The sequence below is a fragment of the Leishmania martiniquensis genome, chromosome 34 (genome assembly GCF_017916325.1).
Source record: "Leishmania martiniquensis isolate LSCM1 chromosome 34, whole genome shotgun sequence".
In the NCBI taxonomy this organism is placed as follows: Eukaryota; Euglenozoa; class Kinetoplastea; order Trypanosomatida; family Trypanosomatidae; genus Leishmania; species Leishmania martiniquensis.
Window position 1 is genome coordinate 24752 of NC_090169.1, and position 20479 is coordinate 45230.

Consider the following 20479-nt stretch of genomic DNA (forward strand, 5'->3'; position numbering starts at 1 on the left):
GTGCCGTAACCAGGCAACCCCCCTGCCCCTCCTTTGCCCCTGCCGGTGCCAAGCCACCGCGGGTGGTGGCAGTGCGAGGTCCCTGCTGCACAGAGACGTCAAAGAGACGCGTGACTGCGGAGGCCCGTGCTCAGGTCCTACATGACGCTGCCCGGGTGCGGTGTGCGACAGTGAGCGCGTCTGTGCCATCTCTTCGGCGGACAGCACGTCGGCGTGACTCCAGCGCATATCACCCGCCCCTTACACTGCCCACTGGTGTGTGTGCATGTGTGCTGGGGAAAGCCTGAGGCACCCTGGGAGTCGATGCACCACGTGGCCACTGCCATCGTCGCCGCGGCTGTGAGGCGGCGTGCGGAGCGTGGGTGTGGGGAGAGTTGGAGGCAGAGGCCGCCCACACCGCAGGCTGCGTCGGCGCGTTGCTGTCAAACACCTGTCTGTACGCCTGCCATTCCACCCCGCGGTGGGCCTACGACTGGGCCTGGGCGCGGAATGGAGCTCGTGTGTTGCCTGATAAGGAAACGGACATGTTGATAGGGGAAAAATGAAATATCGTTTCCTGCTGAAGAAATGCAATGTTTTGTTTTGCTTTACTTTTTTTTTCGCTACGGTCTCACATGGGCCTGCAGCGCCGATTTTGTGCAGTGAGCCACGTGATCGCGGTGGCCAGATTTTTATAGGAGCTGCATTTCTCACAAACCAGAGCACAGGAGAAAGCGGTAACTCTACCTGAATGTCTCTTGATGCCGCACGGAAAGGGTCGAGGTTGACACGAAGCGCGCCCTCGTCTTGTTCAACATACCGGAACACCACTCATTGTTCCAGCCTGTGAAGCTGCCATTACCACTTCCTCATTGCTTGAGTGCTGACAACTGTATCCTCTCCCTGCGTCATGTTTTTTTTCGACTTCTGTGATTGCGGTCTCTTTGGCGCGTTTGTTCTCGCCCTCGCGACTGTTTGACTGTTCCTTTTGTTTACTCTGTCCCTTTCCTTCCCTCTGACGTTCTGATGAAGTTTCTGACGCAAACGAACACACTCTTATTTTCCACCTTATCTTCTTCTCTCATGTCTGTGCTTTCTGTTCTCTATATTTGGACTTGCGACCTTTTCTTGATTCTTCAGCTTTTTTTTATGCTCCCTCTTCACGTGTCGCTTTGTGTGCAGTACTCCTGATCGAAGTTTCATTCGCCATTCTTTCTGGTGTGAGACGCACTGCAGAGAGGCACGCGCATTTTCTCCCTTTTCTGCTGTGGTGCGCAGCGCCGCCAATGCAAATGGATTTCCATGCGCTTCTTGTGATCACCTCACACCCAGCACGAAAACGGAGTTTTTATATGCGCAGCACGGCAACGCGAAAGGAATGAAGAAAAGGGACGAAGGCACGAAGACACATCCACGCGTGCGCACAAACATGTACGGGCTGACTACGGGACACTTGTGAACCACTTCTCCAGCGGCATTGTTAGCACTTATCATTTTTTCTCGAATACGTTTTGTCCTTCAGTTACTTTGACCATTTGGGGAAGACTCTATGGGGAACCTGAAAAAGAATTCAAGAAGGCGGGCGTGACGTTGAACGTGCTAAACTTCTTGCTCTCATCATGATGCTCTCTTACAGGTTGTCTAGCCAAGCATTCTGCACGAAAGCAGCTTGGCAGGACGACTAGCGCACGATGGGGCGAGGCAGAGTACAGGGCGTAATTCGCCGCTTGTCCCTTCTATGCACGGCCGTGAATGTGTCTACTTCCCTTCTTGAAAGAAAGAGAACGGGCACAGTTCGTGATATTTCGTCAGCGCTCTGCACCCGCGCTGGTGCTTGGTCAACTGGTTGTCCTTGCACCCCTCACTCTTCCTTCTTTATTTTTGTTTCGTGTCGTATTCTGCATCCCGTTTGCCAACAGCCTGATAACGTAGCAGATAAACTGGAAAGCGGCGAAGAACCTGAAGCGGCACACGAAGCTTGAAGAAGTAGAGGTTGGCCATCCTACTTTATTCTTCCCATACAGCTCTCTCCCTCTGATTTTTCCTTTGCTGATTGTATATATATATACATATATATTGATCGCAGGCATACCTACCAAGTGCGTACCATGTCGGAGGAGCACTCGGGTTTGGACCGGGATCCCTATGTGGCCGAAGTAGAGAGCATTCTGGACGCGCTGCGCGCACAGGTGCTGGAGAGGAAGCCAGATGATGTTTTTCAATTTATCTCCAAGTCGGCGCTGGATATGCAGAAGGGCAGCAACGCGGAACCATGCGATAAGATCACATTCAAGGTGAAAGATGAGCAGAAGAGGCGGGCGCTGACCATTATCGTTTTCGGTGCTAGCGGTGATCTGGCTAAGAAGAAGACATTCCCTGCTCTCTTCCAGCTCTACTGCGACGGGCTTCTCCCACCGGAGGTTAATATTATTGGCTATGCCCGCACCAACGTGAACGATGTAGAGAAGTGGAAGCATGAAACGCTGCTTAACTTTTTCTCGAAGATGCCGGGGCGCGCATGCCACGCCGAGAACTTCTTGAAGCACATCAGCTACTGCTCAGGAGCGTACGACAAGGTGGAGGATTTCAAGCGTCTCGACAAGATGATCCGCGAGAAAGAGGATGCCTTCAATGGCCCTGAGAGGGGCGGTGACCGCCTTTTCTACCTTGCGCTCCCCCCATCAGCGTTTGCAGCGGTCTGTGAGAGCATCCACAAGGGCGCGATGCCGCAAGAGGTGGGCGGATGGGCGCGGGTGATCATCGAGAAGCCTTTCGGTCACGACACCGACAGCTCCGCCGAACTTTCGCGCGCGCTGGAGCCGTTCTTCAATGAGTCTCAGCTTTATCGCATCGACCACTACCTAGGAAAGGAGATGGTACAAAACATCATCACGACACGCTTCGCCAACCGTATATTTAGCTCCCTGTGGAACTCACGCAACATTGCGTGTGTGCAAATCACGTTCAAGGAGACCATTGGCACTGAGGGCCGAGGCGGCTACTTCGACGGCATCGGCATCATCCGTGACGTCATGCAAAATCACCTCACCCAGATTCTTGCCCTGCTGGCGATGGAGAAGCCGCGCTCGCTGGACGCCGAGTGCATCCGTGATGAGAAGGTGGCGTTACTGAAGTGTATCGAGCCGGTCACCAGGGAGCATTGTGTGCTGGGCCAGTACACCGCCTCCGCCGACGGCTCCATTCCTGGCTACCTGGAGGACGAAACAGTGCCTAAGGGCAGCACGTGCCCCACGTTTGCCGTGCTTCGACTTGACATCAATAACGACCGCTGGGCCGGCGTTCCTTTTATTCTCAAGGCCGGTAAAGCTGTGGAGCAGAAGTACGTGGCCATTCGTATTCAGTTCAAAGACGAGGCGCATCCCTACGGCGATGCGACACAGCGCAACGAGCTCGTCATCCGTGCCCAGCCTTCCGAGGCCATGTATATCAAGATTACCACAAAGGTCCCCGGCCTTAATGACGACATGCGGCAGACCCACCAGACCGAGCTGGATCTCACGTACCAGTCTCGGTACAATGTGCGCCTCCCTGACGCCTATGAAAGCCTTATCAACGACGCGATGCTGGGCAACTCTACAAACTTCGTACGTAAGGATGAGCTGGATGTAGCATGGCGCATTTTCACGCCGCTGCTCCACCAGATCGACCGTGGGGAGGTGAAGCCTATTCCCTACCAGGCTGGCACTCGCGGGCCCAAGGAAGCAGATGAGTTTATTCTCAACAACGGTTTCAAGCACCAGAAGGGCTACCACTGGATTCCCCCGAACAAGCTGTGATGAGGGCAGCCGCGGTAGCGTGTTAACGATAGGGAGACAGGCAGCGTCTTATAAAGTTGAGGCTTGCCTATCTGCCCGCGGTAAAGACGCAGACGTGCTCTGCCTCACACCTCACCCAAAGCTGCGGCAGGGAGTCGAAGAAAAAAGAAAGGAAAGAAGAAGGATCAAAAGCCGCAACGGCGGCCTAGGGAGTCGTCGATTCCTCCCCCTCCCTACCTGTCCCTTCGCTTTCTACGCACCTTTTTTCTTGGCCGCTTTCTATTCCCTTTTCAGCACTCCCGCGCGGAAAGGTGGAGGGTGTGTGAGCATACCCTGTCTTATCGAAGCTGTCCTGAGCCTCTCATCGCCGATTCAGTTCGGCATCGCTCTGAGCTGACCGTGTGTGGGTGATACCCCCTCTCCCACCCACCCTCTCCAATCTTCTCATTCACTCGAAAAAGTCAGCGGGCACTCCGCTGATGCACCATCTCTGGCGCCTCTACTGCGGATTCCGGCAAGGAAGCTCCACGTTAGCGGCGACGTCGCGATTGACGCGAAAAGGGCGAAAGAGCGGCGTTGGCAAGTATAGGTGCTCATGGCGCTGGTGGACATGGGAAGGTGCGCGAAGGCAGAAAAGAGAGGAGCCGACGGATGGAAGCGACTGCTCGAATCTGGTCAGAGAACGCTGACATCTAACACCTACGAAGACACAGCTGAGGCGAATGCGCCACTCGCATTTTTTAGTTCTAAATTGCTTTCCCCGTCTACGTTTGCTGTGGTCGGGACGTTCTTCTGTTCGTCTTTTGTGTCTCGTTTTTATGCAGATATTGTTATGCTGTGCTTTTTTTAGGAGGCGTATCGAGCTGTCGCCTCCTCACACCGCCCCTCTGGCGTTTCGCTTTCATCTCCCTTCGAACCTTCGACCTCCAGCCCCTCCGCCTCCCTCTCATCCTGTAGAAATCATGGTTTGTGCATTTTCTCCCCCTCTTTCGTCGTGACCGTCACTCGGATGAAGATTGGCAGCCATACCGAGTGCTCGCCGCAGCGCGTATCCCAGTCATCCGAGAAGGATCAACACGGGGAATCCGAAGAGGAAAGAGATATGCCTCGTTTCATCAGTAGAGATGCGCATGCGTGCTGGAGGTGCAGCCGCTTCCACGATGCCTTCGCTAAAAAATGTTTTCTTCTCTGTTTCACCCTCTTGAAAAGAAGCAAACAAGAATGTAAGAATGAGAGGCAGTCCCCCCCCTCCCTCCCCTAAACTCTTCGGGGCTCCCGCCAGGGCAGTTTCAAGCGACATTGGGCATCCTGTATGCAGCGCAGAAAAAATTGGAGGAGCTTCCTAATCGAAGCACGCTTCTGGGAATAGGAGCAGAACATGCACTGGCGTTTTTGTTTTCTCCTTCAAGCAACTTCTAAAGCTTTTCCTCTCTCATTCTATGATGCTGTTTCGTGGCTTCAACTGACGCGGCAATCAGTACTACTCTGTCTCTCACATCTGCCTTGACTATCATCTCCTCCTACGCCTGCCTTGTCGGGCTTTCTTTCCCTCTCCTTGATCGTTGTCTGATACACGACGATCTTGCACGCCTACCTCTTTTCAATGCGCCAACAGGACCGGGAGCGTCCTCAGGACGAAGGCGCGCGCACGGGCACATACATTCCCAGTGCGCAGAGAAGTACCTGAAGCCAAATTGCTCTCTGCTTTCACGACAGCCTTTCCAAAAGGAAAGGTCGCTGTTGTTGTTGCTGATCACCTATCAGTACATACATGAGGATGGCGAGCTCAGAAGCAGTCGTAAGCCCGCTGAGACCACCGTCTGCAGAGAGGGAAGACGGGAGTGACGAGGCGGTGACGAATACCCAGGAGCCATACTTTATGACCGGCAATGGTAACCTTGTGGATGGCGGTGTGACGGAGGCAATGGCAAGAGAGGTGTTAGAAGAACCCCCCGAAGAGATGCAGCGAAGGCATAAGAGCCTTTTGCTCGTGTATCTGTGTCGATTGAAAGGTGCTGGTCGGCCGGGTCCAGTGCTCTTCGCGCCAACATGGGACTGCATTCCAGCCTTCCTATTCACGGCCATTACCCTCATTGTGCTCGCCGTCATTGAGGCTTTCGGCCTAGCCCCTTACAATTTAGGTCTTCTTTCGTATCTTCCATCATTTGGCGCCTCCTGCTGCCTGGTGATGTGCCTCCTCTCCTCTCCCGGCGCGCAACCGCGAGCACTTATATTGTCTCACATCGTTAGTGCGTTTCTCGGAGTATCGTGGAGTCACATCACCAGCTCGTTGCCGAAGCCTCTCAGTCAACAACTAGCGTGTAGCTTTGCGGTCGGCATGATCACGGCTCTCATGATGCTAACGGGCGCGCTGCAGCCTTCTGCCTCGGCTACTGCTTGCCTGGCCGCATTTCATATGTACGGCCAGCTGAAGGATGAAGGTTTCATGTACATGGTGACGCCAGCTACGATAGGCCCATGCGTGATCGTGTTTCTCGGCTGGGTTTTCAACAATCTCGTTCCATGGCGACATTGCTATCCGGTGTGGTGGTGAGGAGACCGCAACACCGACGAATCTCCCTCCGGTACGGAGCTCAACCAGCCACGTGGGAGAGCTCGCAGCCGCATTGCTTACATGTCTGTGTGTGTGTCCGTGCGCAATCTCCCCCATCATTCCATTCCTTACTCTACTGAGATTCGCAGCTGCAGCGCAGTACCTCCTACTTCCCATCTGCTCGAGGTCTGAAGGAGAAGGCGAGTTTCTACTTCGCTCCTCTTATCATGAAGCACGCCATATGCGAAAGGGCAAGCAGCCGTACCGGTACCCTGGCATGCCGCCCCACTTTTTTTCTGCTCGTCTGTGACGTTCCTACTTCCGGCGCCCCCTTTGCTACTCCATTCTTTTTCGTCCCCTTACTTCATTCATTCGTTACCTCGACACTCTTGAGAGCTAAGCCGTTCCCTAGCGTGATTATGAGTGAGTACCTTTTTTTTCATCGGAGTGTTTGCTGTGATAACTATTAATGATGCTCCATTCGTGCTCCCACTGCCTCCAGCCTTTTCTTGCAGCTGAGTCGTTCTCCACCTGCTGGAAAGCTCTTTTTCTCCTTTTTTACCGCCCTGGAGGAGGATGGGGGACCAAGCGTCGCCTTAACACGCCCTCCTCCTCCCACAAACGATCGCTTACGTCATGAACGTGGAGCGCTTATTATCGTTCGCTGTTGCTGCTTATTCGAATGCACGTGAGCCGATCTTTTTTTTTCCTTTCTCCTGCGAGCACGTTCGGCAAGTACAAAAGAGCGAGGGGGAGATAGCGAAGTGATTTCACGGTGAGGAGGGAGCCGAAGTACTCTGCCCCGCGGCCATGGCATCGTTCACCCGCCACGCACCACCTTTTCTCCCCGTTGTGCTCTCCGGGCCATTTCTGATCTCGATGAAGCGAGTCGCTCTAACTGGTCGCTTCCCCTCCGCCCCCCTCCCTCCCTGTATTGCGCGTCGCGGCAGGAGTCCATGAGCGGCGGAAAGGGGGTGCCCTAACGGCTAACTGTTAGTGAGCGGTGCTGTCCGTTGATGCCTCGAAGACGGAAGCGTTCTCACGGATAGCGTTTCCAGCACGAGAGAGGTACCGCGTGCGCGGCTGGAGGGTTACCGGATTGGCGGACTTCTCCAGGGAAATGGGGGGAACCCGCGAGCTGAGTGGGGTTGGGCGGCGTGCATTGGATAGCATGATGCTTACGCTGCTACTAGCGTAGCCACTTTCGCTCTACAGATCTGTGCAAACTGATTCCGTCGACTGCTCATAATTTCACACACACAAAAAGAATACGAGACGAGCTGATGCGTGGGCAGAGCGCTTTGGCAGGACTTGGAGGACTAGGGCCGACGCACAGGGCGGTCATGGCAATTGTGCACGCAGAGGGGTGCTTGTAGACGAGAGGCCTGCTGCGATTGTGGCGCTCATCGATGTCCACCTGACCGTCATGAAGGCGCGCTGCGCCACCGATGGTTTTTGCGTTTTGCGTGGGCATCCATCATAGCGCTTACCCCTGCGTGCGCTGACGTTCGCTTCTCACTTCCTTGGCGCTCTTTTTTATATATTTGGTGGACAGTCTCCACGCACTATACGGTGTGGGGGCCTAGGCAGCCGCGCCTGCACAGAGGTAGGCGAGCTTGTTGTCTTTAGGCGCCTGCCAATGCCCTTACGCGGCGAAGTAGCTTCAGCTAAGGCCAGCGGGCAGCCTACTCACAATGACACCACTTCCGGCATGATTGAATGGAAGCGTGGGGCTGACGGCGCAGACGCCCCGCCTCGCGCAGAGTGCTACGTTTTCGTGGGCGTTGACGGTATGCGGATGCCCAATCCAGCTGTTTCCGAGCGGTGCATGCGCGAGCAGTGCTCTGAGATGCTGCAGGACACCACGAACGTGCCTGAAGCAGCTAATGGAAGCGATTCAGAGCTTGCGAACAAGGAGACAGGTGTAGGCGCGACTGCAGATGCGAAAGGCGAGAAGGAACCGCTGCGTAGGCGGCCTTTGGTTAGCCGACTTCTTGGCTGGTACTGGAGGCGTCTCACGGGCTGCAACCAGTCGTTAAGCGTCTACGGCATTTATCCCTCCTGGGATCAGCTTATCGCGTTCACCTTTACCTGCTTGACTTTAATTTTGCTCGGTCTGGTCGAGCACTACGGCATTTACCCACTGCTAAACCACACACTCTCCGTCTTCTTTCCCGCCATCGGGGCTTCATGTACCCTCGTGTACGCCGCCCCCAAGTCGCCGATGGCGCAGCCGAGGAACATCATTGTGTCACACGTCACCGCAGCTATCATTGGAACTGCGCTCGCAAACGCGTTCCGCACGGTGAAGGAGCAACCGTTTGGACAGCACTGTGCCGGCGCACTCGGCGTGGCGCTTCATCTCGTGCTCATGATGCTCACAAACACAATGCACCCGCCCGCCAGCGCCACTGTTATAACCGCCGCTACGGCGAAGATAAATGCTTACTATCACGACGAAGGCTTCCTCTTCGTCATTTGCCCTGTGCTTTTCGGTGCTGTGTTCACAACGGTGTGTGCATGGCTGCTGAACAACCTTGTACCTTCACGGTCTCCCTACCCTCAGTACTGGTAACGCGTCTACGACAGCACAGGAACGCTGCTTTTCTCTTTCGCTTGGTTGCGCTTACCGGATAAGCGGCTCTCAGCATCGTATCTACTGGATACGGGATGACATTGGGGCACTCTCACGCACAGAAGCGCGCGCACACGCATGCATTGATGCGCGCCGCCTGTGGAGGGAGACGCGCGTGTGATGTGTCACGGGAGCAGGAGAGACGGCGCAGCCTGGGCGGTGAGCAACTCGAAAGGGGGGAGTGTGCAGGAGGTCTGATGAGGGGCTTGGCGCCGAGATTTGTACGAAGCATTGCCTGCCTTTAATCACACCTCGCCTCTTTCTCGCTTCTCTCAGATTTGGCTCCGTATCCTTAAGCTGCGTTCCTTATGTCATTGGGAAGGTTTGGGGTAAAGCGACTGCGATGGGCATTGCCCGTGATGGAAAGGACGCATCATGGCCGTACACACCCTGTGCAAGGAGGACGGTCTCTGGACGGCGAATGTGACGATGCTTTCACGCTGCTGCACCCCTGCCTGCTGGTGGCGGGCAATCCCACTGTACAACGTGCCGGCTTTCTCTTTGCGAGAGGAGTTCGCCTTCCGCACCGAGTACACGGCAATGCAGTGGCGAAGTGGAGGCCGCGCACTGCCACCTGCACAAGGTATTTGCTTATGCTTCGGTGTGTCTACTTGTGCGCGTGTGTGTGTGTACGCGAAGCTACTTGGCAAAACGAAGGACTGCACCTCTCCCGTATTTCCCTCTCCGCCTCAACGCCGGCTGTTGCTTTGCACTGTCGAGGAGAAAACAAGTGGCTTTTTCAATAATGTCACCGACTCTGCAGACCGCAGGGGCAGAGGAGGCCCGCTCCCTCTGCGCGTGCCATCCCCGTTGCGTTTGTGACTGCTTCTTTCCCCCTGCTCTTTCTTGTTTGCGAGGGTGCTCGTGAGAGCAATCGTGGGCCAGCCTGTTGCTCTCGCTAGCGGTAGTGATCGCTCCCCCAGTCCCTAAGTGCTTGAGCATAATTGTTTTCCCATGAGAGAATGCAACGCATGCAGAGCGTAATTTTGCCTTGTAATCAGGAGAGCGTATTTCGTAGCTCTCTGTCGCTGCACAGTTTCCAAGCAGTCGCGCAGTCTTCACAAGCGTCTGGTCGTCAGCTTCTTCGATAGCTGTGACCAAAAGAAAAAGACCGGACCGCGCACCCTGGCGGTGTCTCGGAGCAATTTGAGAGGGAGGGGCTCGTTACAGGCGTGATGGATGCTCATACCACAGCGATGCCATGTCTACAGAGGCACGCGCGCCTTAGCGCGAGTTTCTTGGCTAGCACCGACGACCGCGAGGCCCAGGGTGCACTGTCACGGTTGCTTCAGTACCTTTCTCATCAGAGCTGCAACTTGAGCGAGGTAGAAGCGCTGGAGCAGTGGTGTCGCAAGCAGGGCAACGAGGGACGGTGGCAGCAGTGTAGCGGTGAGGTGACTGCGGCCGTGAAGGGGCGTGTTTCAGAGCGGGCGCGCGTGCTCTCTGAGGCTGTGGCGAAAAGGCAGGAGCTGCTCATGGTGAATGCGCGAAACCCTGGGGAACCCGCCGCCTATCGCTCCTGCGGCGCCTTTGACAGCGGGCGGAGCGGGACAGCAACACTGGTGGAGTGGTGGCACCTAAGTGAGGATGATCCATGGCGCTTCTCTGCGGCAGCGGCCTGCCCGCATACGACGTGGCGCGAGTGTGATGGGTACCGGTTTATCTGTCTGAGGGAGGCACTTGTGTTGGTGGGGCCATACCTCGACCTGATGCGGCAGGCGGCCGCCATGGGCGACTGGGAGGGCGTGTCTCGTTTCTTTGTTGAGGCAACGAACTATGTTCACCAGGCCTCCTTGAGAGAAGATCCGGCGTCCATATTTGGGTCCCTAGAGCTCTCGCGACTGCACGTTACACTAGCCTTTGCCAGCCGAGGCGGGGTCGCCTCAGTAGAAAAGGCGCTACAATCGGTGGGGGTAAGCGACAATATGCGGCAAGCTGCGGCACTCCTTGACAAGCTTGGCGCGCAGGAGCGAGACACGGCGGGGCTGCAAGTGTCACCGGATATGCCCGCAGCCTCAGTTTCCAAAGTGCAGGCGTACTGGCGCTTGACACTCTCGTACAGCGCCTTCTTCAACACTGTCGCCGCCTATGTGGACGGTTCATTGGGAAGGTTCGAAGAATGTGCCAAGGCACTGGTAGGGGATGCAACAGGCACGAGAGGTTGCCTGTGGGGAGCCTCGCGGTATCCTAACATCCACTTTTTCTTGCCAGAGTCTACTGCTAGAGTCAAGCAGCCCGCCGCTCAGCCAGGCCAACCCAAGGCGGAGCTGGACGCGTGCACCGTGTTGTCGGCTCTTTTTCCCTTCTCCTCCAACTATGTCCGAGCCACCGCCTCGGACTACTATCTGGATGAGTTTGCGCCCTTGGTCATACGCATCATTGCTCCTGCGTCATCTTTTAGCACTCTGGTCCTGTTGTCAGCCCTTGGTACTCTTCCGCTTCATGTGGCTCTCACACAGTTGCGCACGTGCGTAGAGCTGCGGGAGGTTTACGAAGAAAGCAGCAAGCTCACCAGTCTTCTCGATGCTCTGTGGCGCGGACAGCTGGGAGTGGCGTGGGGGTGCGCTAAAGAGGCAGCTGCCCTCTACTTGACCTGTGAACCTCTCGTGCACCCCTCCATCACGAGGAAGCTGCTGCAATACGTCAAACGCAGTTTCTGCTTCCATTACCTGCGTTTGCGGCGGAAAGCGCTCATGGCCGATGCGGCAGCAGAGTTGGGGTTCGAGTCACCCGAGGATGTCGCGGAGACGGCGGCCGCCCTTATCTCTGATAATTGCATCGATGCACGCATTGACTTGGTGAGTGGGGCGATTTGCAGCAATGAAGCGGATTGCGATAAAAGTGAGGCATCGGTGAAGGCCGAGGCAGCCGCGCGTGCCACGTTGAGTTTCGCGGCGCTGAACATGCAGTTTATGTGCTTGTCAGCGGAGCGCAACCTGGCCGCTTTTCCAGATGTTGGATGACTGTGCCAACGGAGCATCGTGGCTGGGAACACAAGTGAGCGGGATGGGAAACTGCGCATCTGGGCTGATGTTCAAGGGAGACTCGTTTCCTCAGTCGGCTGAATCGTGGCCTTCTGAGGATGTTTTCTTATTGGTGTGTGCGCGTGTGTGTCGAGCTTTGCCATGGCTGCTGCTCTACACCTCCCTCGTGACTTTTCTTAGCTGCTGCTTTTGCCCTGGCCCTTGGTGAGCTGGGCATGCTCTCCACAGCTCAGCAAACTGCAGAATATTGATGGCTTGGGGCGGCGTCAGCATGGATCTGTTTCTCAGGTGCTCGCCTCGGGTAGATCGGCGCTCTCCCTCTCCCTCTTGTCATTCTTTGTTTGTGTGTGGTACACCTGTGCTTGGCACTTGTCACTCTCTTTCGCGTGCAGCTCTTCTCCTTCTCGTCTTCTTGGGGAATCGTATTGAAATGCTCTGACATGCCGACGAAGCGTGTGCAAGCCATAGATTCTCCGCGTTGTGACGAGAGGGGCAGCGCAGGCCGCACGGGCGCCGGAAACGTACCGGCTTGTGGGCCTCACACGCCAGTACGCCAAGCGAAGTTGGTTCGAGTGCGTGCCCTAGAGTACGATACATTTTACAGTAGCTGCCGGAAGCTCTCATGCATGCACCCAGCCTTTGTTCTTGGTCACCTCCCTTACCCACTCCTCGCCTTCCTACTATCGCCTTCCCTGAGGTAGAGTGGTTGTCTGTTGCCGTGTCTGGGTGTCCGCGCCTGGCTACTCCTCACCGCCTTGTTCCATGTCGTTGAAGGTAGCCTCGGCCGCCGAGACGGTGCTACCCAGCGCTTTGGATTCCGCACACGGACAGGGAGCTGTGAGCGTTGACGAATGCGTTTAAGCTCACGGCGCTCTTGTGTCGCTTCTTTCGTTCAACGGCTACTCTGGGTTTCACGCTTGTTTGTCATCTCGCTGCGCCACCTCGGTGAGGCCGCCATGCCTCTGCGAAAGGCTGCTCGCGTCGAGGTGGCAGCGCCTGCTGCTGCGCCTTCCACCGCCAGCGTCCGCAGAGAAGGTGGCGATGATACGGACCTCGACGGCGACGGGTCCTGCAACTCCATCAATCCATTGTTCGTTCTATCTGGCCCTCGCGGAAGAGCCATCAACCCGCGCAGCAGTGACCGCCAACTCAACGCTCTGATTGACATAGTCGATGACTCCGCCCTTCAGGTTCTGAGCGATGCGTGGAGTGCGGTTAGTGTGCCGGCAGATCAGTACTGGCGCAGCCCCCAACATCTCGGAAGAGGGAATTTCGCGGCAATGCTCTCGAAAAAGACGTCCTTGTTGCCAGCTGCTTCGTTGGGGCCACGTGTGCCGAACCCCCTTCGTCTGCACTCATCATTCTACCCTACGCGCGCTGAGGCGCTGGCGGCGCGTGGCTACGCCTCCCATCGTGGTCTCGTCCCTCTCGCCCTTGACCGCAGAGGGGGCTCGGGAAGTAAACTCTTTAACGTTCTTCCACAATGGAGTGCCAACGCACTCGGGACTGGCGAATCGTCCGCGGAGTTTTCGGCGCGCATTCGCTACGGCAGCGCTGTCGCCGACTTTGTCAGCGCCATACCCCACAAGCAGGACCGAAACCTGTACGCGTTGGTGGATGAGTCGTGTCCGGTGGATCCTTACTTCGACCTAGATTTTTCGTACGACCCGGCACACGACGTTGCGAGCGATGCCTTGCTCCTGCAACGCTGCGGTGGGGACAAGGAGGCGGCGTCGGCTACCGCCTTTTCTGCAGAAGCAGTGGAGACGGTGCTGCTCACAGCTCTCACAGCTCTTCGCCGGGAGGTAGAGCGTGAGTTTGAAGCAACGGTGGCGGAATGCCTGGTGCTAACAAGCAGCTTTCAAACAGTGCGGAGCTCAGACGCCCCCTGCGCGCCGGCCACCTTGGAGCAGTTAAAGCTGAGCTTTCACGTGCACTTCCGTTTATCTGACAGAGCCGTGCTGCAGTCTGTTGGAGAGATGCACAGCTTCATGTCTCGACTCCGTGCACAGCTTCAAGCGGAAGAGGCGGCAGCGGCGACATCGCCCTCGTTGGAGGGCTCTGCGGGAGGAAGAAGTGGAGAAATACAGCAGGCTAGCCTGCTGCTGCGATGCGTGGACTTCGGTGTGTACACGCGGTGGCGTGCCTTTCGTCTACCGTACAACGTCAAGGCGTGCGCTGCTGCGGAGTCTAGTGCGGTGGCGGACGGCACTGGCGATGACCTGCTGGAGGAGCAGCTTCGGCAGCTGGGCATCACCTTGCCCGATAACCAAGTAGGCAGGGCGGCTCCGCGCGTGCTGCAGAGCCTCCTCCTCGCCGCAGACGTTGCGACTTGCAAAGCGCAGAGGTACTTGATCCGGCGGTTGGAGCAGCACTTTCGTTTTTTGCTCCCCATCTTGCCAGGAGTCACTGAGCTGACATCAGCTGCACTGGCAGAGTTTCTCTCCCCGCTGATACCTCTGCAGGTTCGAACGGCAGCGGCAGCGATGAGCAGGTTCGCTTCCGCTGGTTCCTCAGAAAAGCACGTCGTGAGTGCGTGGGTTATGGAGCTTGCCTGCATCGTGCGGGATGCCTCCATGCTGCCGTGCTCCCACGAAGACGGTGCAGCCAAGGAGGCAGCGAGCACTTCATCCTTTCGATTACTCCGCGACGAGGCCGCTGTCAATGTCGCCGCTGCAACGGCGTCTGCGCAGGCCGGTAGCAGTCCTTTTGATGTCCCGCCACCTCCCATGCCACGGAGTGTGCGGGTGCGAGTCGAGGAGGCTGGAATGAAGAAGCTGCTTGCGGAAGTGTTTTGGTGCGTAGCACCAGAGTACGGCGGTTCACAGTCTCTTGCGCGAACCTCACCGGCAGCGGATGCGTGGGACTCACCCTCGGCGACGCACCCCATTACGCCAGAGCGCATCAACGCGCATTACGAAGACTCGATCCGAGCCTACTACGTCTTCCAGAAGCAAAACAAATACTGTATTCGCCTGCACCGAAATCATAAGTCAACGTTTGCCCAGCTGTACTTGACATTCGGCTCCATCAAGATCCGCTGCTACGCAAACGACTGCTGCGACCGGTGCTGCATCATTCCGTGGGAAGCGCCAGAGAACCCGAAGTCGGGGCCGCAGCACCACGCCGGATTTCCTAGGTATGAACGTCTCTTGGAAATCCGCAATGCACTCTTTCCGCCTCTGTCGGCGGAGGAGCTGGTCCGCCGCTACGGCACGAAGGTTTTGCAGCACGTGACATAGTGCATGCGGTGCAGGCGTGGGCGGTAAGATGATGCAGACGGAAGCACACTTGCATGGGCAAGAGCCCACAGTGTCATTCGCGCTGACCTCTTTCGTCAGCCACGCAGCCCACACATTTTCGACCCTCCTGTATTAGAGTAGATGCACGCCCTCCGACCTTGGCAGCCACCGTTCGACTTGACCATTTCTCCCTTTTCTTGCCGCACATACACCGATCCGCGCACAACCTCGCGCGGTCCTTCTGCGGCAGGATGAGGGGGCGCGAGGGCAGCCCGTACGTGGACAAGTTTAGTCACTACTCTCTTCCACCTCTCGGCTGTTCGGGTATGCGTGTTTGGACTGTTGTGGACACTGTTAGTGTAAACTCAACAGTTTCACGCACCTGTACTCAGTGCGCTTTCCCCTTTCATGCTAGCTAACTTTTTTCATCGGTCCAGGTCGCTGCTAAACTTGCAGCAGCTCTGTGTCCTTGTCGCGCCGCACCATCAAGAATGGAAGCGCGCACCATGCAAGCTGATCGCCGTTCGGCAGGGCAGGGCAGCGGAAGCGCCGCTCTACAGCGCAGCCGCGCTAATCATCTTTTTTTTCCGCGAAGCCCCTCTCTTTCTCTCTTCTTTGCCCTTTCCACGTTGTCTTGGCGCTCCGACGCTTTCCCTCGGCGCACTCACTACCACTACTAATACTACATTGCACGTCGCCACATGTGCGTGCTACCGCCTTCCGTGTTTATGCGCTGTAATATTGCTGAAAGGATTTTATTTCACCTCTCGGCTCCCCGTTCCTTGACTTCCCCATCCTCACCCCGACTTTGATCGACCATGAAAATTGTTCTGATGGGCGCCCCCGGCTGTGGCAAAGGTACGCAGAGTCCGTATATACAGGAACGGTATGGTTTATGCCATCTATCGACGGGCGACATGCTGCGTGACGCGGTCGCGCGGAAGACTGCCAACGGAAAGCTGGCGAAGGACGCGATGGATGCGGGCAGGCTGGTTAGTGACGATATTGTGTTCGGCATTGTGAAGGATAGCATCAAGAGCCCCGAGTGCCGCTACGGCTATATCCTAGACGGCTACCCGCGCACGCTCCAGCAGGCGAAAATGATGGAGGACGCTGGGGAGAAAATAGACAAGGTAATCGATTTCAACGTACCAGACGAGGTCATCCTGAAGCGGACGAGTGGCCGGTGGATTCACAAGCCGAGCGGGCGCACGTACCACGAGGTGTTCCGCCCTCCGCGCACGCCCGGCAAGGATGACGTGACAGGGGAGGACCTCTACCAGCGCCCCGATGATCGCCGCGAGGTGTGCGAAAGGCGCCTGGACATCTATAAGAAAGAGACACGGCCTCTCGCGGACTACTTTACCAAGGGAGGCGTGTATTCGATGATAAACGCTAACCAAACCGTAGACGAAGTTCGCAAGACTATCGCCGCTCTGCTGGACCCTATCGGCATTGCAACAGGCCTCAAGTGACGCAGGAGAAAGGAGCAAGGAAGCGCCCTCAGCTTCTAGCTTATGGCAGAGCGTGCACGCTCCCTGCTTATGCTCCTTGAAGCAGGGCATTGCTAATGGGCGATGGCCTCTCGGCCCTCTCTTTTTCGCCGCTGTCCACCTTGGTTTTCGACAGGTAATCTCCAGGAGCTATAGTAGTTCAGGTATCCTCCATGAGTATAGCGAAGTATCTCGCCAGCCGAATGTGTGTCTGTTTGTGCATACCGTCTTTGGGCTGACGGTGAGGCATCTAAGTCTGCGCTGAGCGTCCGGTGAGGTGCTAGGCGCTGCAGCGCATTTCTTTTGATTACAGTGTGCGCGCGCCTTTTCCTTTTGTGTTTGTGTGAAACATTTTTCATCTTGCCTCGTTGAGATTACGTATCGAATTGATGAGTCTCCCTCAGAAAAGGGATGTCGCATGGACGGCATGGGCATGCCGGCGCCCGGGAACATGTGAAAACGGGTCATCAGGGGCAGTAGTGGGATGGCTATGGTCCGAGGCATGCCGAATTTTTCTTTTTTCGCGTTTCAGTGCCTTTTCTCGGTAGATGCGCTCCAACTCCGTTGGTCGCGTACGTGTTGCTGTGTGTGCGCTGACTTTGCCGTAGTCTCTGGCGTCTACTCGTGGATGCACTCCTCCCATTGGGTTTCGGTTCATTGCTCCAGTGTCTTTGTACCTAGTGGGCCACGGCACCTCCCTTTACTCGCCTCTGATGTTTCCCTTTTCCATTTAGACCTGCGGTCTCGCTACCCCCGATGACAGGAGAGGGATGCTTCAGCGCGTAGCATTTCATTTGTCCCGCACCCTACCCTATGTGTGCCGTAACCAGGCAACCCCCCTGCCCCTCCTTTGCCCCTGCCGGTGCCAAGCCACCGCGGGTGGTGGCAGTGCGAGGTCCCTGCTGCACAGAGACGTCAAAGAGACGCGTGACTGCGGAGGCCCGTGCTCAGGTCCTACATGACGCTGCCCGGGTGCGGTGTGCGACAGTGAGCGCGTCTGTGCCATCTCTTCGGCGGACAGCACGTCGGCGTGACTCCAGCGCATATCACCCGCCCCTTACACTGCCCACTGGTGTGTGTGCATGTGTGCTGGGGAAAGCCTGAGGCACCCTGGGAGTCGATGCACCACGTGGCCACTGCCATCGTCGCCGTGGCTGTGAGGCGGCGTGCGGAGCGTGGGTGTGGGGAGAGTTGGAGGCAGAGGCCGCCCACACCGCAGGCTGCGTCGGCGCGTTGCTGTCAAACACCTGTCTGTACGCCTGCCATTCCACCCCGCGGTGGGCCTACGACTGGGCCTGGGCGCGGAATGGAGCTCGTGTGTTGCCTGATAAGGAAACGGACATGTTGGTGTGGAGAAAAGGTTGGCGAATAGGGGCGAGGAGTGTCGCGTTTACGCTCGTGTTTTTGCATATCTTCGTATCCTCCTTCCCTTTGCTTTCACCTTTAGCGTCTGCGGCCTCTTGAGGGGAGCGGGAAGAGAGCATCTGTGTGCTGCATCTCTTTTCGTGAGTCCTTTTTTGTGATCGGTTAGCTGCGGCCGAAAGCTGATGGTGCGTGCGTCTGCTCATCTCCTCTTCTGTTCGTGTTTGCGAGACAGCCGTTTCCTTTTCTTTTGCTGTCCGTTGGCGCTCTCAAACGGTGCTGACACCATCATCTCCAATGCAGTGGGGAATGGGCCCGGCTGCGCAGCTACTGGATGGGGAAGTCCTGGAGACGTGCTCATGGGCACACCTGCCCAGAGAGGGGTGAGCAAGTGTAGACGGCCGGCACTGGAAGGGAGCTCTGGAAGTATCCAAAGACTATGCTGATCCTTTGAAAGGAGCATAAAAAGGGTTATGCTTCATGTCGGAGAAAGCCTATGCCAGCACTGTCTTGACCTGCTGGCCCCCGTGCTCCTCTTCGACTTCCCTCTGTGTTTTGTTTTATTTGAAGCGACTTTATTCCTCTGCGGTTGTCATCGATGGGCAATAAGAAAAAGGCAGCATAGGGAAACGGAAGGGATGAGTAGAGGGGCATTCGTGCTGGTGGTGTTGCCGAAAGCACCTAGTTTCGCTTGATTCTGTCTGACATGCGGTAGGCGTCGTCCCTTTGTTAGCATGATCATCATACACATCAGGGTGTTTGCGGGGGCGTGCATGAGTGCGTGCTCTGACGAAATCAAGCGAGGCTGCCTTCGTTTGTTGCTTGGCGCACTCGCGCACGTGTGCCTCTCTTTGCGAACCCTCTGCCTTGGCTAGCTGTCGTTGCTAATAATGCGGCTCTAAGAGCTTGCGATGGAGGATGGCGTGTGTACTCGAGGGCTCCTGCGGTAGAGGACGGGGCTAGGCTGACGTGCTGAGTACAAGGGCGAACAAAAAAGCATGACGCGCTGTGTGAGATGAATTCTCGAGCCGTGAACGGACAGCGGGCAGGTTTGGGCAAGATGCGCTTACAGAGCGACAGAATCGGAGCACCTGAAGCGCAGTGCGAACCGTATGCGGCTGAAACCCTCCCAGCTTTGCCTTTCATTGTGGGCCTCTGCTTCGTGAATTTCGAGAGCCGGCAGCTTTCGTCTTGTCGCTTTCTATTGGGCGTGTATATTGTCCTCTTTTGGGGGGAGGGAGGGGGTGGACCTGTCTCCTTGCTCATCCTCTGCTTGTTGCAGAGGCGTTTCTCCCTTTTCGTACCCCTCCCCCCCACTCACACACGTCTCGACGCTCGTTGGTGCTCTCTGCATTGAGCCTCAGGTCGGTCATGACCGCGTTTTTCTCATTAGTCGCTCTTTGAGTGTGTCGCTCCTTCCGCTCCCCCTTCCTTACTTCGAAGAGAGGACGTCTTGCGACTTTGGAGATGTTCGCTTCTGCATTTTCTGTTGCTCTGTGTGTGTCCTCTGTCTTTCACTCTTACCGTTTTCATCTGACGCGCCCCTCACTTTGCTTTCCCTCTTCTTTGCGGCCTGCTCGAGTGCTCTCTCTCCGCGCACGATGACCCTTCGCCCCTCTCCCAGTTTTTCTGACCGACTGTCCTCGGCATCCGCTGTCTATGTGCCCTTCCTCCCTACCACACGAGCACGTACGCACGCACACACACGCAGAGAGAGACACACATCTCTCTCTCTTTTGCTCTCATCACTGTCTCCCTTTTTATGGCATTGTTTCTTCACCTTCTCCTTTCGTATACGCCAACGCAGACGACAAGAAGAAAACTAACACTGAGTGCATGTCACATATCTCGTGTCTTCTGCCTCCTTACTCGTTTCCTTTCCTTCACGCTCTCTTCTGCCTTCCCCCTCCTCCTCTTCCTCTTTCTCCTGCGTAGTTTGCATTTCGGCTAAGCTGAAGTGGAAAGGCAAGCACGCGGGATCTACGGATGGAGGCCATCCATCTCGTCTGTCGCTATCGTTTTTGTTGATGTTCTGCTCTTCATTTCTTGTCTGTGTTGATACCGTCTCCGCTCCTCTCTGATTCTCGTGAGGCTGGATATGTTCATATCGGTGTTTCGTATAGTGTCGTTGCGCAGACACCGGGTCTGAGTGCGTGCTGTTTTTTCTTCGTGAAAGGAGAGTGGCGGGGCCGGCAGCGCTTTTTTTTTTGAGAATCGATCTCCGGCTGTGCGACGTCTTGTATTTGTTCGAATAGTGGTACTGCCTGGCGCACTGTGGGCGGGCCTGCGACCTTTCTTCCATCGTCGTCGTTTCCGCGTGAAGCCCAAAAGGGATGGCCAGAAGCAAGAAGACACGCCCCCTACCCCCTTCGCCTTCTCGTCTCCGCGGGCGCTCTCTCTCTTTCGCTCTTCGTAGGTGGTCTCCCCACAAAGACAAACTCGACAAGAAAAAAA

General features: G+C 56.3%; 6 protein-coding genes across 6 annotated transcripts; all 6 read left to right on the top strand.

Annotated features, from left to right (window-relative positions):
* Window positions 1–2087: 2087 nt before the first annotated feature.
* On the top strand, window positions 2088–3776 carry LSCM1_02066 (uncharacterized protein; the record flags this gene model as incomplete). Its single annotated transcript, XM_067319660.1, has 1 exon — window positions 2088–3776. The coding sequence occupies one exon, from the start codon at window positions 2088–2090 to the stop codon at window positions 3774–3776; it is 1689 nt and encodes a 562-aa protein (XP_067175035.1).
* Window positions 3777–5532: 1756 nt separating this feature from the next.
* Window positions 5533–6309, top strand: LSCM1_02067 (uncharacterized protein; the record flags this gene model as incomplete). The annotated part of the gene is made up of 1 exon (XM_067319661.1): window positions 5533–6309. One exon carries the CDS (start codon window positions 5533–5535, stop codon window positions 6307–6309), a length of 777 nt encoding a protein of 258 aa, XP_067175036.1.
* Window positions 6310–8020: 1711 nt separating this feature from the next.
* Window positions 8021–8884, top strand: LSCM1_02068 (uncharacterized protein; the record flags this gene model as incomplete). Its single annotated transcript, XM_067319662.1, has 1 exon — window positions 8021–8884. The coding sequence occupies one exon, from the start codon at window positions 8021–8023 to the stop codon at window positions 8882–8884; it is 864 nt and encodes a 287-aa protein (XP_067175037.1).
* A 1235-nt stretch (window positions 8885–10119) lies between these two features.
* Window positions 10120–11907, top strand: LSCM1_02069 (uncharacterized protein; the record flags this gene model as incomplete). Its single annotated transcript, XM_067319663.1, has 1 exon — window positions 10120–11907. One exon carries the CDS (start codon window positions 10120–10122, stop codon window positions 11905–11907), a length of 1788 nt encoding a protein of 595 aa, XP_067175038.1.
* A 977-nt stretch (window positions 11908–12884) lies between these two features.
* On the top strand, window positions 12885–15170 carry LSCM1_02070 (uncharacterized protein; the record flags this gene model as incomplete). Its single annotated transcript, XM_067319664.1, has 1 exon — window positions 12885–15170. The coding sequence occupies one exon, from the start codon at window positions 12885–12887 to the stop codon at window positions 15168–15170; it is 2286 nt and encodes a 761-aa protein (XP_067175039.1).
* An 818-nt stretch (window positions 15171–15988) lies between these two features.
* On the top strand, window positions 15989–16645 carry LSCM1_02071 (uncharacterized protein; the record flags this gene model as incomplete). The annotated part of the gene is made up of 1 exon (XM_067319665.1): window positions 15989–16645. One exon carries the CDS (start codon window positions 15989–15991, stop codon window positions 16643–16645), a length of 657 nt encoding a protein of 218 aa, XP_067175040.1.
* Window positions 16646–20479: the final 3834 nt, after the last annotated feature.